Source organism: Rhinolophus ferrumequinum, chromosome 9 (genome assembly GCF_004115265.2).
Source record: "Rhinolophus ferrumequinum isolate MPI-CBG mRhiFer1 chromosome 9, mRhiFer1_v1.p, whole genome shotgun sequence".
Taxonomy (NCBI): Eukaryota; Metazoa; Chordata; class Mammalia; order Chiroptera; family Rhinolophidae; genus Rhinolophus; species Rhinolophus ferrumequinum.
This window is the reverse complement of record NC_046292.1, coordinates 37,966,710-37,982,892: the sequence shown is the minus strand read 5'-3', so window position 1 is coordinate 37,982,892 and position 16,183 is coordinate 37,966,710. Positions and strand designations below refer to the sequence as shown.

The 16,183-nt window shown below is 50.7% G+C and overlaps 1 protein-coding gene across 2 annotated transcripts in view; it reads left to right on the top strand.

The window, feature by feature from the left end:
• Nucleotides 1-15,460, top strand: part of SLC1A7 (solute carrier family 1 member 7) — a 45,026-nt gene extending 29,566 nt beyond the window's left edge. For both annotated transcript variants that reach the window (XM_033114945.1, XM_033114946.1), the window contains 8 exons: nucleotides 3,138-3,180; nucleotides 5,555-5,777; nucleotides 9,016-9,115; nucleotides 9,850-10,083; nucleotides 12,373-12,567; nucleotides 13,359-13,493; nucleotides 13,930-14,032; nucleotides 14,666-15,460. In XM_033114945.1, the coding sequence (XP_032970836.1) occupies nucleotides 3,138-3,180; nucleotides 5,555-5,777; nucleotides 9,016-9,115; nucleotides 9,850-10,083; nucleotides 12,373-12,567; nucleotides 13,359-13,493; nucleotides 13,930-14,032; nucleotides 14,666-14,884 (1,252 nt within the window). In that variant the 3' untranslated portion in view covers nucleotides 14,885-15,460. The remainder of the gene's footprint in view (nucleotides 1-3,137; nucleotides 3,181-5,554; nucleotides 5,778-9,015; nucleotides 9,116-9,849; nucleotides 10,084-12,372; nucleotides 12,568-13,358; nucleotides 13,494-13,929; nucleotides 14,033-14,665) is intronic.
• Nucleotides 15,461-16,183: the final 723 nt, after the last annotated feature.

Genomic DNA, 16,183 nt, shown 5'->3' with positions numbered 1-16,183 from the left:
GCAGGATAAGTTCATCGATAATTAGTATGTACATGTGTATTAGTCGGGAATTGCTTTTAGCTGCTAATTAAGAGAAACCTGAAGCAGCAGAGGCTTAAGGAAGGTACAGGCTTGCGTTTTCTACCAAATAAGCAGAGGTGGACAGTTCGTGGTCATCAGGATTGTAGGCTCCCTCCACCTCTGTGCTTTACCAAGCTTAGGGCTTGGCTTTTATCATCAGTGTGCTTCACGGTTCAAGAGGGTTGCTGAAGCTCTAGCTGCTATGTCCATGTTCCAGGCAAAGAGAAAAAAGGTGGAGGAAAGGACCAAGGGCTCCTAGCTGAGTAGGTGCCTTTTCAAGAGTTTTCTAGGAAACACCACCCAGTGACTCCCAATTACATCTCATTGGCCACACTTTTGGCAAGAAAGGAAACAGGATTTGATGGCAGGGCCTGCTGGTCCTTGTAACATCTCAGGGCTTCTATTATTAATAGGAAGGAAGGAGGGAGAATGGAGACTGGGTAGGCAACTGGCATTCCCTGCCACAGCACACATTTTAAAGGAAACTGCAAAGAAATGTATATACTAGGTATGTTCCCTTTGGTTTCTTTCGACCTTACGAATGTTCTTAGATTCTGCTCAGGCTGACGTAGCCTTCCAAGTTTCATTAGAAAAACATCTTGTAAGTCACTCGAACCTCCTGGAGATGTACCCAGGACAGATTTTTCAAACTATTACCAGTCGGTACAGGGTGGGCATCCTCCATTCTGGTCATGAGCACCCCAGGCTGGTGGACCGCGGCAGTCCAGAAGACTGTGTGTCCAACCTGTGCTTTGGGTCTGCTTGATGTCAAAAGCCCTTGCAGACAGTTACTATTCTGGTGGCAGAACTCTGCTTATCACTCATTGGGAAAAAAGCCTTCTTTGAGCTTCTGAGAGCTCAGCTCCTGACCTGACTTCTCTCCCTGATAATGAAGCTAAAATTAGTAGGAAAAGCCATGACCATTCTCGCCCAGTTTTCTGCCCCAGTAGCTCATTTTAAGCCCTCTTCCTCCGGCCATGTGCTTACAGTGAACCTGTATTTTAGCAGTAGTGAAAAAACGTGATAGTTTCTGCTTTCCAACAGTGGCTGCTAGCGAGTCAAGTTAAGAAATAATGCCCACTGGCATTCACATATATAACTCCATGTATGTGTGAGCTGAGTCTTGAGAGAAGAGAAGAGATTTGCCAAGAACGAGAGTGAGGGGGCGGGGCGACCCAGGTAGGGGACACAGCATGAGCATGAGGCCAGTTCAAGGAAGGGCAAGCACAGGAACAAGAATCTTTGTTAGCATCTCTGATTTAGAATAGATTCCTGGAAGCAGATTGTAAAGACAAAGATAAAACGCTTTTAAAACCCTCAGTATGAATTGCAAATTGTTTTGCAGAAAGCTTGCTGCCAGAACATGGGAGGGCACCCATGTCACCTCAGTCCCTCAGCATTGTGTGTTGCCATTTTAAAAAGTCTTTACCAGCTTGATGGGGGACGTGTATTTAATTTATTGATGAAGCAAACATTTTAAAACAGCTTTTGGGGTTACTTATGTTTCTTCTCTTGCGAAGTCAATTGCCTAGTCATGATTTTCAATCATTTTTCTATTGGGGTATTAGTGTTTTGGGGGTTCATTTATTTATACAGCGAATTTCCTGAGTGCCTGTTAAGTGCCAAGCACTCTAGTAGGAGCTGGGGACACCGCAGTGAACAGCACGGAGGTCTCCACCCTTAAGGAGCCCATGTTCCGGTGAGAGGAGACATAGTGGAAACAGCGAGACAAGTACAAAATGCAAAAAAACACTTTCTGGATTTAGGACCCTAACATCTTGTCATACAGTTTCCCCAGTTTGTCATTTGCTTTATCATTTTATTTGTATTGTAATCTGTCTTAGCTTCTTCATTTTATTAGCAATTTTGGCACAATTTCAGGTTTACAGAAAAGTTGCAAAGGTAGTACAGAATTCACATAGCCCCTTCACCCAGCTTCCCCTGATGTTAGCAACTTACATAACTAAGGTACATTTGTCAAACTAAGAAATTAAATTAGGACCACACTAGTGGACTGAATGACAGACCTTTTTCGGATTTCACCAGTTTTTCCACAATGTCCTTTTTTTCTGTCCTGGAATCCAATGCAGGATACCATGTTGCACTTAGGAACTTCTTAATTTAAATGTAGTATCACCTATTAATTTTCTAGTGCTCATTTTGTTTTTAGAGAGTCCTTCCATATCCTGAGAGCTGACAAAATGTTAATCTATATTTTCTTCTACCTTTTTAAGGTTTCATTTTTAAAATTACTTATTTCTTTAAACCATCTGGAATTTATTTTGATGCAAAGTACAAATAAGGATCTAACTCGTTTTTCTGAATAGTTGGTCAGCAGTTCAGTTTTCCATAAAGAATTCTTCCTTTCTTCACTGATTTGTGAAGCAAACTTTTGTCAAATATGAAATACCTAGATGGCCTAGGTTCTGTTTCCAGGCTACAAGTTCCATACCATTGGTTTTTGTATGGACGGCTGTGTCCATATTTCCCTGTTTTGACAGTTACATCTTTATAGTATGTTTTCATATCTGGTAGGACAAGACGCCCTCCTCCTTTATTTAGCTTTATGAAAATAATATTAGTAAAAATAATGATCCCATTTATGTACTAGGTCCATTGCTGGGTACCACAGATAAGATATGAATGACCAAGTCCCACCTTCCAAGAGGTCAGTCTGTGGGGGAGACAGACCCGTGAGCCAGTGTCACAATGCAGCAGGCTGGAGCGTAGGTGACCCCCAGGGAAGGGCCATGGAGCTGGCCTGGAGCCGTCAGAGAAGGCTTGGCCTCTGATTGGAGTAGGAGTTAGAGAAGCAGGAAGGGCATTCCAGGCAGAAGGAAGAGCGTGGACAGAGGCCTAGAGCTGGAAAGTATGCAGCATATTTAGGGGACTGCATGCAGTTGGTGTTGGAGCTTGAAGTGCTGGGGGTGGGAGTGGCTGGTGGTGGGAGTAGGTGAGACTGCCGAGGGAGCTTGGGTTGGGTCATAGAGGGCCTCGACTGCCAAGTGAGATGTTCAGATGATGCCAAGGACCCTCCTGTCTTGGGCTCTAGAATTGTTCAATTCCTCTCTTCCCAGGAACATGTTCCCAGCCAACCTGGTGGAAGCCACATTCAAACAGGTGAGTGGGTCACTGGACAATAGAGAGGTGGCATGCAGGGCCAGCCTGAGTCCAGCTGGGAAGTGACAGGTTTACTCAGCAAGTCCCCCTGTCCTGGGGGGCAGAATGCTAGAGGGGAGAGAAGGAGGGGGATCCTAGATCCTTAGAGCTTCGCTCTCTTGGCCACACCCCTGCCCTAGGTTCTAGCTTTGCAGAAAGAAAAACTGTGAGGGTAGAACACCATTTTCCTGAGTGCTGTTCTGCTCTAGGTTTACACAGGGCTTACACATTCACAGTCTCACTCAGTCTTCACAAAAACCTGCCCTCAAGTAGGGTTAGACCCTCTCCTGGAAGAGGAAACTGAGGCTCGGAGGATTAAAGGATTTGCTCAAGGTTACACCACAAGTAAACGATCTCCTAGTAGGTAAACCCAGACTTGTCTGCTTGTAGGCCTGTTTTCTCTTTAAAATAATAATAATAATCCTTTACCCCCAATAAGAATAGTAGTAATGTTCACTATAAAATATTAGGAAAATACTAAAACATATAAAACGGAAAATAAAAATCATCTCTAGTTCTAGCACCTAGCAATAGTCAGTATGCTTCTAGTCTTTTTTTCTCTGCGTGTTTTAAAAAATAAAAGTAGGATCATAGTGCATGTGTAGTGTACATCTTGCTTTTTTTTCCAACTGCCATTATAGCATGAGCATTTTCTCCGGTTATTAAGTGTTTTCTTTAAAATATAATATCTGTGATGATAAGCCTAATATTTGGGCTGTAATTTATTTACCCATCCCCTTTAGGTGGTGCTTTTTGTGATTTTCAAAGTTTTGTCCTTTTAGAAATTATGGTAAATGTCCTCATACACCAATCTTTGTCTGCACTTCTAATAATTTCTAATTATTTTCTCCATCTAAAATGTCGGCTGGTTAATTGACTCAATCTGACAAGCATTTTCTGACCCCTTCTCTGTGCTAGGTCCTGTATTGTGCCTGGGGATGCAAAAGAGGTGGCTGAGGGTTGGAGAGGAAGCTCCAAAATAAGGAGCTGTGAAACCTTGAGCAAATCACTCTATCTTACCTAAGTTCCTGGGCCTTTAACTATGAAATGAGCCAGAGAGTGTCGGTCTCTGAATGCTGGGCTAGGAAGTTTGGATTTTCTTCCAGCAGTGATGGGAAATTACTAAAGGTGTGAGAGAGAAAGAGAAAACTTCATAACTACCTGGAATGGTCTTTTGGCAAACTCCTACCCATCCTTCAAGACCCAAATCAAGTATTCCCTTCCTTGTGAAGCTGTCTTACTCTCAGGAAGAGTAAATCACCAAGGCTCTCAGAGCAGAATTCATGTCTAGTTCATTTCTGTGTCTCCACACCCAGTACAGAGAGTTCAATATTGGAATGATGATGGTGGTGATGGTGGTGGTGGTGGTGGTGGTGCTGATAATAGCAATAATGGTTACATAAGGCTTACCCTGTGTCAGGCACTGTTGTAGGCACTTTGCATATACAGGCATATTGCGGAGATACTACAGTTATGGTTCCAGACCACCATAATAAAACTAATGTCGCAATAAAGTGAGTTGGAATCTTTTTGCTGGTAGAGGGACTTGCCTTCCATGTGTGGAAAATCCCAACACCTGTGACATGCAATAAAGCGAGGTGTGCCTCTATTGTCTCATTTAATCTGATGAGGTAGATACTATTGTGACTCGCATTTTACAGCTGAAGAAAGAGAAGCACAGAGGAACTTTAGGTCTCATATATTTCCTGAGTGGTTCTTCCCTGCTCCCCAGAAGGCTTACCTTATTGGTGTTGGGAGGATAGGAGACACCTTTGTTTGGGTTCCTCGTACTTGAGGAATGAGAGGGAAACACCCAAGGATGACCTAGGTAGAGGAGGAAAGACAGGTGGCTCAGTGGTTCAATTCTTCCCTGCTAGGACCTCATCTCATCAAGAAAGCTTGGGGCAAGCTGAGTTTTTCAAATAGAAGTTCCAAGTTTCTATAGTGGAAGACAGGGCTGTCTGGCTGTTAGGTGGATGGATAATAGATGGTTGGAAGGGCTAGATGGGTGAATGGAGAATTATCCAGATAGATGAGGAGATGGACTGATGGTTAGAGAGGGACCCAGATGGATATAATGATGCTTTAGAAGGAAGAAGAGAGAAGAAGGAATGGAGAGGGCATGGCTGGGTAGTGTGTAGATGGGTGAAGGAATCAGTTTTCTTTTTGGTAAAATATTGATAATAATCCCTGTCCTGCCTACCTCACAGGGTTATTGTCAATCAAATAGTTCATGAGTGGATACAAATGCACATCCACGGTGTTGTTATTTTTCATGTTGTTGATATAACAACATTGGCCCTGACTCCTTCCTGGTTGGGGTGTCGCCCACCAGTACCGCACCAAGACGACGCCCATTGTCAAGTCCCCCAAGGTGGCCTCGGAGGAAGCCCCCTCTCGGCGGATCCTCATCTATGAGGTCCAGGAAGAGAATGGCTCTCGTGTTCAGAACTTCGCCCTGGACTTGACCCCACCACCCGAGGTCATTTACAAGTCAGAGCCAGGCGCCAGCGATGGAATGAACGTGCTGGGCATCGTCATGTTCTCTGCCACCATGGGTACGTGTTGTCGCCCCGACCCCGCAGTGCCAGAGAGCCAGTCCCTGCTTGCGCCCACCCCGCCCTGTACCTGTGTCTCCCTGCATCCAGCAACCTGAATAACCTGGAGTTGCCTATCTGTCCAGCTGGTTCCTTCCTTTCCCACCTAGTGGAGTGTCACCAGTCCCCATTGCTTTACTGAGAGGTGTCTCCAGACCTCCCCCCAGTTGGAACCAGTGTTCCTCACTGAGAATTCCTCATCCCTGGATGCTAGTTTGTCACACACTCTCCCTCAAAGAACACCATGCCTCTGGCCCCTCCCAGCAGCCTGTTCCTGAACTTTTTACTGAGGTCTGAGAATACTAGGGAACAGGAGGTAGGAGTGTTTATAATAAAAAACAGGAAAAAACTAAAAATTATCAGCCGTCACTGTTTATTTAAAGTTCTTCCCCCCACCACCCCCAACCACAAGGGCTTCTCACTGGCTACCTCTCTCCTCAGACCTGTCTGTGCTTTTCTTGGGACCTATAGTTGTTCTCCCTGACCACGCCCTCCCCTTTGTTACTCTTCTCTGGGTCCACAAGGCCCCCAATCACAGGCTACTTATCATGAAGCTGATGAAACTTCACTTGCACAGACCCCTCCTGAGGCCCGTACCTCTTTTTTTTAATTTGGTATTATTTTTCTTAAATACAACCCCTTTTTCTTAAGCTTCAGATCCTATAAAAGCTATGGATATGTCTCTGCCCCACCCCCTACCCCACTCCCCAGATACACACACACACACACACACACACACACACACACACACACACACACACACACCATTTCCTCCTTGTGGATACCGCCTAACCCATCCAGAACAATCCAGCTTGTCCTTCTAGGTCATGCTAGGGGTCATTATGAGTCTTATTATAAAGTTGGCATCAACCTTCTCCATCACCCCAAGGCAAGGTCGTGAGAGGTTCTCTCCTGCTTCTCTGACTTCTCCACAGGGTTTTCTTCTCAAGTTAAAAGGCCCACCATCCTTCTGGTTGCTCGTACAAGAAATCTGGGGGTCATTTTCTACCTCGGCCGCTGCCTCAGCCCACATCCAAATCCTGTCAGGTTGCCTCTGAAATTGCTCTCCAATCCCTGCACTTCCCTCTGCCCAGGGCCACCACCCTGCTTCAAAGCCACATCATCTCACGTGTTATGCGGGGACTCAGCTCCCGCTCCCCACACAAGAACGCAGGACATGGTGAGGCCAAAAAGGAACACCCACGGAGCCATAGACAGGGGGATCATACCACTATATTCTCGCTGGCGGCTGGTCGAGACACAAAAGTAAACATCCACCAGTACCCCAATGAGGGGTCTTACCTGCACCTCAGTCTCGCTGGCAGCCGGGCAAGACACAGGAAGCAGGATTCACACGATCCGCAATCCGCCATCCGCGTTTGCTAACCCCATTTGCTAGCTCAATCTGCCATCCGCTTCTCTGCCTGCCAACCAACCAACCAACCAACCAACCAACCAACCAACCAACCAACTCACCCCACTTGCTAGCTGCAATCTACAATCCGCTTCTCTGCCAACCAACCAACCAACCCCTTGCTAACTGCAATCTGCTCTTTCTAGCGGTTATATTAGTGGCCAATGGCTAACTGGTTATAGCTGATGGCCAACTAGTTACAGCTGATGGCCATCTAATACCCGAGCCAGCACCTTTCCACGTGAGGTTGAGAGCCTGGAAACTGTTCTCTGGGACTCTGTCCCCACACCTGGTTTCAGCAAGAGCTGCCTAAAGAGTACCCTGTCCTGGTGTGTCCTCCTCATGGGTCACAAAGTCGCTGCTTAAGGCCTCCAGTGGCTCCACCGCACTTGGAAAGGGGCCCAAACACTGTACACCTCTTGCAGAGCTCTGTGTGATTTGTTCCAGCCTGCCTCCCGGCTTCTCTCGCTCCTGCTCACTTCCCCCAGCCACGCTGCCTTTTGGCTCCTGGAAGACGCCTCCCTGAGGACTTTCCCACTTCCTTCAGCCTGGCTGCTCCTGCCCTTTTCTCTCCCCTGAACCTTTCTCATCCTTGAGAGTGGGGTTGGGGGTCTCTGTATAAGCATCACATTCTCAGGAAAGTCTTCCCAACCCCCAGACTGGTCAGTGCCCTGTGTTACTCCTTAAACTTTTGCGCCTGCTGCAGTTATGTAACTGTTCATGTGTAAGTGTTTAATGTCTGCCCAGCAGTTGGTGTAAGCTCCATACAGGCAGAGCCAGTCCTGGCTTGCTCTCCATTTAGCCCCACAGCCCACCACAGTGACTAGCGGTAGTGGTACTCAGTAAAATCTGTTGGAGAGACGAGTAAATGGATGGATGAATGAATGGGCAATGATGGATAATGGGGCTTTTATCATCTTGACCAAAATGCAAGGCATGCAGAGGGGCCAGGACCTCAGTGACCCAAGTGTATGACAAGATGGTGTTCATTCATTCATTCAATGGTTATTATTGAGCACCTACCATGTGTCAGCTGAGATACGGTTCTTGCCCTCATGGAGCTAACCTTCTGTTGGAGGAGATAGAAAAAAAAAAGAAAAAGATAACTGGAAAATAAGTTATAAGTTGTAATAAGTGATATGAAGGGAACAGAAAGGGATGAAACAGACACAAAAAAAATTGAGAATTTGCCAAGGGGAGAGGGGATGGGTGTCCAAGCCATGTGCCGAACTGGGTGGCCATGTTTCAGGCATGGAGAAGCACATGGGCAAAGGCCCTGGGGCAGTGAAGAGCCTGACGTAGTCTAGAAATGTGAAAAAGGCCAGTGATGCTGAGGAATAGTGAAGAAGGGAAGAATAGGGCCAGACGGAGGTGGGAGGTATAGATAGGGTCGGATCAAGTGGCGTCTGGAGCCGTGGGGAGCTTGGTTACGGTCTAAATGCTTGGGAAAGCTGGAAGGGATGTTTGGCCGGGAGCATTTTTATCTTAAGAAGATGACACTTGCTGCTTTGTGGAGAATGGATTAGAGAGGAGGAAGAGATGAGAGCCATATCGTGAGGTCACTGCCCTGGGCCAGTGTGGGAGGCTGATGAGAAAGAGAGGAGAGAGTGGAGGGGAAGCATGGGGGCATCAGAGGCTGCTGGGAAGTCAGCCAACAGCAAGATCCCTGTGTGCATGGGGCTCTGTCCCTGCCTTGTCACCAGCGGGTGTCAGCATGTGCAGGCATCACTCATGCCTTCACCTCTGTGCAACCTGTGATATGCTCGTGTGTCCCTGCCTCCACAGGCATCATGCTGGGCCGCATGGGTGACAGTGGGGCCCCCCTGGTCAGCTTCTGCCAGTGCCTCAATGAGTCTGTCATGAAGATCGTGGCAGTTGCTGTGTGGTAAGACTCATCGGGGTTGGGATGTCCTCTTCTACCCTGCTCCACCCTCGTCTAGCCCTGCCCTGGGTGATGAATGGGCCCGATGCTCCCATCCTCTGCTCTCCTAGGAGTGAGCACAGGAGGCTGAGCCCTGGTCTGGGGTCCCCAGAGCTACATGTGCTCCCCTGGATATCCCAGCCGTGACCAAGCCTAGCTGCAGCCCAGGGCCTGCCACTTCCTGGCCCAGTCAGGCCCACTGGAAGAGAGCTAAGAGCTAAGCCTGGCCCTACTCTCCTGGCCCAGTTTCCCCATCACATGAAGCTCATCAGCTCAGCTTTTGGAGAAAGGAAACTGGAACTGAGAACCAGCTGCCCCTCCTTGGTTCAGAGCTCAGACCTTAGGAATCTTCTAGTCCAACCTTGCACAGTTCAGATGGGGAAATGTAGGGCCTGCCCAAGGTCATGCATGGAGGTTGTGGCATTGCTGGGCTGAGTGTGGGCTTGCTGAGGGCAGGGGCGCTCCTCAGAGGACTGGATGGGAAGGCAGAGGGGCGAGAAGTTGTGCAGGGCTGGGCTGGCTGACGGTGATGGCCTTAATGATGCCGTGTGCTAGGCACCTTGGTCCACAGTCTCACTTGTCCTCACAGGAGCCGCAGCAGGCTGAGGGGGGTCAGGCCAGGCAGCGATGCAGTGCCAGGGCTGCCTGGGAGCCTCGCCTGGCTAGTACTGGAACCAGCTGTCCTGCTCCCCCACCAGGTACTTCCCCTTTGGCATTGTTTTCCTCATCGCTGGCAAGATCCTGGAGATGGATGACCCCACAGCTGTTGGAAAGAAGTTGGGCTACTACGCAGTCACTGTGGTGTGCGGGCTGGTGGTTCATGGCCTCTTCATCCTGCCGTCGCTCTACTTCTTCATCACCAGAAAAAACCCCATTGTCTTTATCCGCGGCATCCTCCAGGCCCTGCTCATCGCACTGGCCACCTCCTCTAGGTAGCCCTGGGCAGCAGAAAGGACGGGGGATATGGTGGTGGCTGAACTCTGCCAATCTGGGTAGCCGTCATTTGTCCATAGCCATAGAACCACGGAAGTGTCAGTACAGCCCGCTTCGCAAACTTGGAAGTAGCTATAGTAATGAGACCGATTTTAGAAATGTAATGCTTGAGCCTCCACCTGCCCAAATGGCAGAAAGCCTTTCCCACCCCTCGAGGCCTTCCCCTCCCCTGACTGCCCACATCCCTCAGGTTCACTCAGTCCACATGGCAGTCACTTTCCACACGTCAGGGGCAGGGAGAGCTAAGGAGTGAGGAATCTGTAATTGCTGTGGCCTTTGGCTGCCACATGGTACTTCTGTTGATGTCAGGCCCTGCGCTTTTTCGGACTCTGCCTGTCTATTGTTGCTGGAGCATCTTGGCTGGATGCCCCACCATCTTGGGAGTGTCGCTAGTCCATGGGGATTTGAATCATGGGTCCATCGCCCACTAGCTGTGTGGCTGTCACTTGACAAGTCACTTCAGCTCCCTGGGCATCAAGTTCCTCATGTACCGACTGGGGATCACTGTAGCCTCTGCCTCAAAGTGTGGCTGCAGGATTAATGGAGATAAGCCACTAGGGGCAAGAAGGCTGGTCTGGGCTGGATGAAGTAGCACCTGCCTGCAAGGATCCCAGACTGCAGCTGAGAGCAGAAGAGCCCAGGGAGTTAGATTCATGTGAACCTGGCTGTCAATCAAGGGGGAGGAAGTTAGAACATCTAAACCTGTGAAGAAAAGATGGTTCTCCCCCCCAGTGAGTGGCCAAGCTCCACATGGAGGAAGTTGCCTGAGCTGAAGCCCACATTTCTCTGCTGCCAAAGCCTGGCTCCTTCCTCCAGCCTTTACTGCCTTCTCTTCTCTGGACCTCAGATTCCCAACCTGTAAAATGGGAATGAGGGCCACCACAGACATTCCCTGACAGCCACATGACCCTACCCTTGGCAGCAGAAACACCTCAAGCAGGAATCAGGAGGAGCAGAGCCCCAGGGAGGAAAACCCCAGAAGCCTTGTCCAGGAACATCCACTCATGGTGGAGCCAGAAGATGAAGAGGGAAAATGAAGGCCCAGCCGCTGCCAGCCCCCATGCCATGGGCTAAGCCCTGCCAGAGCCAGCAGTGCTCAGCTTGGCAGGAACCACAACCTCGGGCTCAGCACACCTGGGCTCATAGGAGGCTCTGGCAAGTGGAAGTGGGGTCCCCCAGTAGTGACCTATGGGAGAGGAAGGGCTCTGGGACCACACCAACCTGAGTTTCGGTCCCAGCGTTGCCACTGGAAACTCTAGTAACAAACACAGTAATACCGTGTTTCCCCGAAAATAAGACCTAGCAGGACCATCAGCTCTAATGCGTCTTTTGGAGCAAAAATTAGTATAAGACCCGGTCTTATTTTACAATAAGCCTGGGTCTATAACATAACATAACATAACATAACATAACGTAACGTAACATAACATAACGTAACATAACATAACATAATATAATATAATGTAATATAATAATACCGGATCTTATATTACTTTTGCTCCAAAAGACACATTAGAGCTGATGGTCCAGCTAGGTCTTATTTTCAGGGAAACATGGAGTAGCAGCTACCACCGCTTGAGTGCTTGTGATGAGTCAGACACTGTTCTAAGAGCTTAGCCATTGAATCCTCCTATGTAATAGCTCTGTAATCTGGATATCGTTTGGGACAAGGAAACTAAGGCTCACACAGGTTAAGGAAACCTGCCAGGACCACTTGGCTAGTACATGGGAGGCTAGAGTCTGAACCCCGGGAGTCTGGCCCCAGAGCCCTGCTGTTAATCATTCATCTACGCTTGGCACAGCTGTGTGACTTTGAGTCAGTCCCTCTTCCCCTCTGAGCTTCAGCATCTTCATCTGTAAAATGGACTCAAAACCCCTCCCCCTCAGGAAGCTGTGTGGATCAAACAAGAGTGTGTGGAAAGCACTGTACATTGACAGGTACTCTGCCAGTGTAACTCCCTTCCCAACCTGTGTGTATGGTGTGTGTTGCGGGGGTGGGAACAGTTATCTCTGAGGCCCTGGGCTCAGACAGGTCTGGCTTGGCCGCTGTCGCACACTCCCAAATGGTGCCCTTCGTAACCATTTCAAAGCCCCTTCAGCCTGTTCTATCCCCGGCAATGGGCTGGCTGCCCTGGGTAGAGCGAGCTTCCCATTACTGGCAGGAGGGCAACACAGAGGCCCTGACCATCCTGGAGGAGGGTGGTGGACAGACACCTCTCTGCCCACAGCTCAGCCACACTGCCCATCACCTTCAAGTGCCTGCTGGAGAACAACCACATCGACCGGCGCATTGCCCGCTTTGTGCTGCCTGTGGGGGCCACCATCAACATGGACGGCACTGCGCTCTACGAGGCTGTGGCCGCCATCTTCATCGCCCAGGTCAACAACTACGAGCTGGACTTCGGCCAGATCATCACTATAAGGTGGCACTCCTGATACCCCATATCCAGTGTGGATCGGGTGGGGGATGGGCCCTGGAAGGGCCTTCAGGATTCTAGAGCTCCCAGACCTAAGAGAGTCTCTGAAGCCCAGGGAGGGTGAGGGTCTCATTCCAGGCCACACAGCAAGTCAGCGCTGGGGCTGGGACGTGACCTGGCCTCTGTGACTCGCAGTACAGGGCTCCTTCCACAGCGCTGCCCTACAGGAGGGTAAGCTCCAAGCAGGCTGGGAAATTAAAGCCCAGAGGAAGGGCTGCAGTCTGGACATGCAGGGCAGGGAGGGCACTGCAGATGGGCACAGAGCGAACAAAGGCCAGGGGCAGGACTGGGGGACAATGGACGGGCCACTGGTATGGCTGGAGCTGAGGGAAGAGTGTTGAGGTGAGCACAGAGGCTGAAAGGAAGGCCTCTGCCAGCCCGAGGGCACCAGTCTGACCCTGGGGACCAGGCCCCAGAGGGAGGCTGGGGGGAGCTGTGCACCATCAGAATCTCAGGGCAGCTTCCTGGAAACCTACAGAAGCAGCGGCTCCAGACACAGGGTTTTCCACAAACTCCTCGGGAGGTTCTGCTGAGGCCAGGGATGGGGGCCCAGGGGCTACAGGACCTGGAGCAGAAACTCCCTCCCCTATCCTGGAGAACTCCCTGAAGTGGCTTCCCTAACAACCCCTGCCCCATATGAGGACCTGGCATTCTGGCCTCCTCCCTGGAGCCAGGGTCTTAACAACTCACTATGACCTTTCTGCTTCTCCTCTTCCTCTCCCCACCCCCTCCTGCAGCATCACAGCCACTGCAGCCAGCATCGGGGCAGCTGGCATCCCCCAGGCCGGGCTTGTCACCATGGTCATCGTGCTCACCTCTGTGGGATTGCCCACAGACGACATCTCCATCATCATTGCTGTCGACTGGGCTCTGTGAGTGGGGTTCGCCCCGACCCCTTGGGCCGCAGGCATATGTGACTGGCCAGGGAATTGCCATGATTTGGCACAGTAGGGGTGCCTTATGCATCGACACTGGCCTGGCTGCATGATTTGTGGCGCCAGTTTTCAAAAATGAAAATGTGGGGTCCCTTGTTTAAAAATTATAAATAATTTCAAGAAGGTGAGCACAGAGCATTAAACCAAGCCTGGGGCCCTTCTAAGCACACGCCCTGTGTGACGGCACGGTCACAGAGCCATGAAGCTGGCCCTACATCAACCTGCTTCAACATCACCAAGGGGGTGGTGGGCTTGACAGGACCAGGAATGCGCCTCGCTGTGGTCTCCTTTTGGCAGCCAGTCCCCACTGCCCAGCCCTCTCCCAGCTCCCCTTGCAAAAGCCCTCCGCTCACCACCCACCTTGGCTCACCAGGGACCGCTTCCGCACCATGATTAATGTGCTGGGTGACGCGCTGGCCGCGGGGATCATGGCCCACGTCTGCCGGAAGGACTTTGCTCAGGACACGGGCACCGAGGTAAAAGCGGTTCCTCCCTCCCAACCTGGCTGCCCAAAGACCTCTGGCAGGTGGGGCCAGGATGGGGTGGGCACCAAATCTTCCACCCACCAGCCAGGCAGCCTTCAGCCATTCCCTCCATGCCTCCGGGCCTCAGTCTCCTAAGCTGGTATCAGGGTGACTAACTCCTCTAACAGCTAGTTGTTGAGCACTCATCACAGCTGGCACTGCTCTAGACACAGGAGGAGCACTGGTGAACAAAGGAAGATAAACTGCCCTTGGGAAGCTGTGCCCTAGTGCAGGGGTGGTGCTGGTCCTGCCAACAGCAATGTGAACATTTACCATCTGCACCGGGCTTCATGGTCTTCAAGGCTCTTTCAATAACCGCAAAAAGCAGGCTACTCCACCCAGGCAGGGGAGCTACCAGTTCCCCCACTGAACCCTATGGGTCAGGTCCCCTCCTCTATTAACACAGCCCAGAAGGAGGCAGGACAGCTTGGAACAGGAGCCCAGAGAATCCCTGTGACCTACCAAGCTCCCAAAGCACATGGAGGAAAACTGATCTCGTGGTTCCCAGCCCTTTGCTTGTTCAGTCGTCCCCAGTGTCTCCCCTCCATCCCTCCTGCTGCTACCAAGGCCTGTTTCCCTCCCCAGAAACTGCCGCCCTGCGAAACCAAGCCGGTGAGCCTCCAGGAGATTGTGGCAACTCAGCAGAATGGCTGTGTGAAGAGTGTGGCTGAGGCCTCGGAGCTGACCCTGGGCCCCGCCTGTCCCCACCATGTCCCCGTCCAGGTGGAGCAGGACGAGGAGCCAGCTGCTACCAGGCTGGACCACTGCACTATTGAGATTAGTGAGCTTGAGACCAATGTCTGAGCCTGCAAAGCTGCAGAGGCCAGGGGAGCTCTCCAGGGTTGGGGCCAAGGGTAACATCTCCACTTACTATTTTCCTGAGCAACTGACAGGGGCCAGCGTCACAATCATCCCACCCTTGAAAAGCCAGAATTAGCTCCACTTGACAGAAAATGAGTCTCCGAGAGGGAACTCCAGCCTGAAGTGACGGGAAGCATAGGTCAGCCCCAGCTGAGACATTTCCACTGTGTTGGCTGTGAGGACATCAGGCAGGGGTCCTCACTTTCTGGACAATAGAGCTGAGGCTGACAACACTTGTCCCAGGTCTCAAAGCAAGTAATGTCAGGGCCAGGGCTCTAACTCAATCTTTCAAGCCCCGGCCACACCCTCCCAATGGACAGGGGCACCTGCCGGGCCAGACGCCAAAAGAGGTTCTCCTCCTCTCCAGGTGGCCTTGGCCTTCCAAGGTCACTCAGAGCTCCCACTGCTTTCAATGTATGAAGACAAAACAACAGTGTCCTGGTTCTGCCCCTGCTCCACTGTGTCCTGGCCCAGGCCAGCCCTCCACCCCACCCCATAACACATGGCCTCAAAGAGCTCTCCCCAAGGACAGGCCCCGCCCAAGGCCAAGGCCTGCTGCCTCCCACGTGCCACAGCCTCTTGTCCCACTAGTTATCGCTCGCTCATCTGATGTGGAGATGGGGATGTCTTCGATTTTATATTCCTTTCTGTGTTTGCAAATTCAGTGATAGCTAAATAAAGGTATTTTGTTTGTTTTTTCAAGTCTTGGGGGCTTAGTGACGATATTCTGGCCAGTACTTCTTTATTGGGCTAGTATAGGCCGTCATAGTACAGACCGGTCTGTCTGGGCAGCCGGGATGTAAACAGGCTTGTCTGTGTAGCTAGAGTGTAGACAGGTCTGTCTGGACTGTCAGAGTGCAGATGAGCCTGTCCTGGTGGCTGGCGTGAAGACAGGCCCGTCTGAGCTGTCACATGGAGGGCACAGAGTACAAACTGGCCTGCCCAGGGACTTGTCTTGACAGCCATAGCATGGAAAAACCACTTTGCCCCTAGCCTGGGCTGTGTTCTGCGGGCAGGTCCCTGAGATCAGTCCCCACAAAAGGAACACATTTCCTTGGTCACCTGGCTCCCTTTGGTGAATGCTTTGCTTTAAGAGGGGACATGCCCAAGGACATTTCCAGACTATCTCCCTCATTCTCCTCGGCCCCAGGGTGCCTCCAGGAGGCCCACAGGGGAAAGAGGCGAACCCTGGCCACATAGCTTATTCTGGATGCACTTTGGGGTAAAGATATAGTCCCGGGG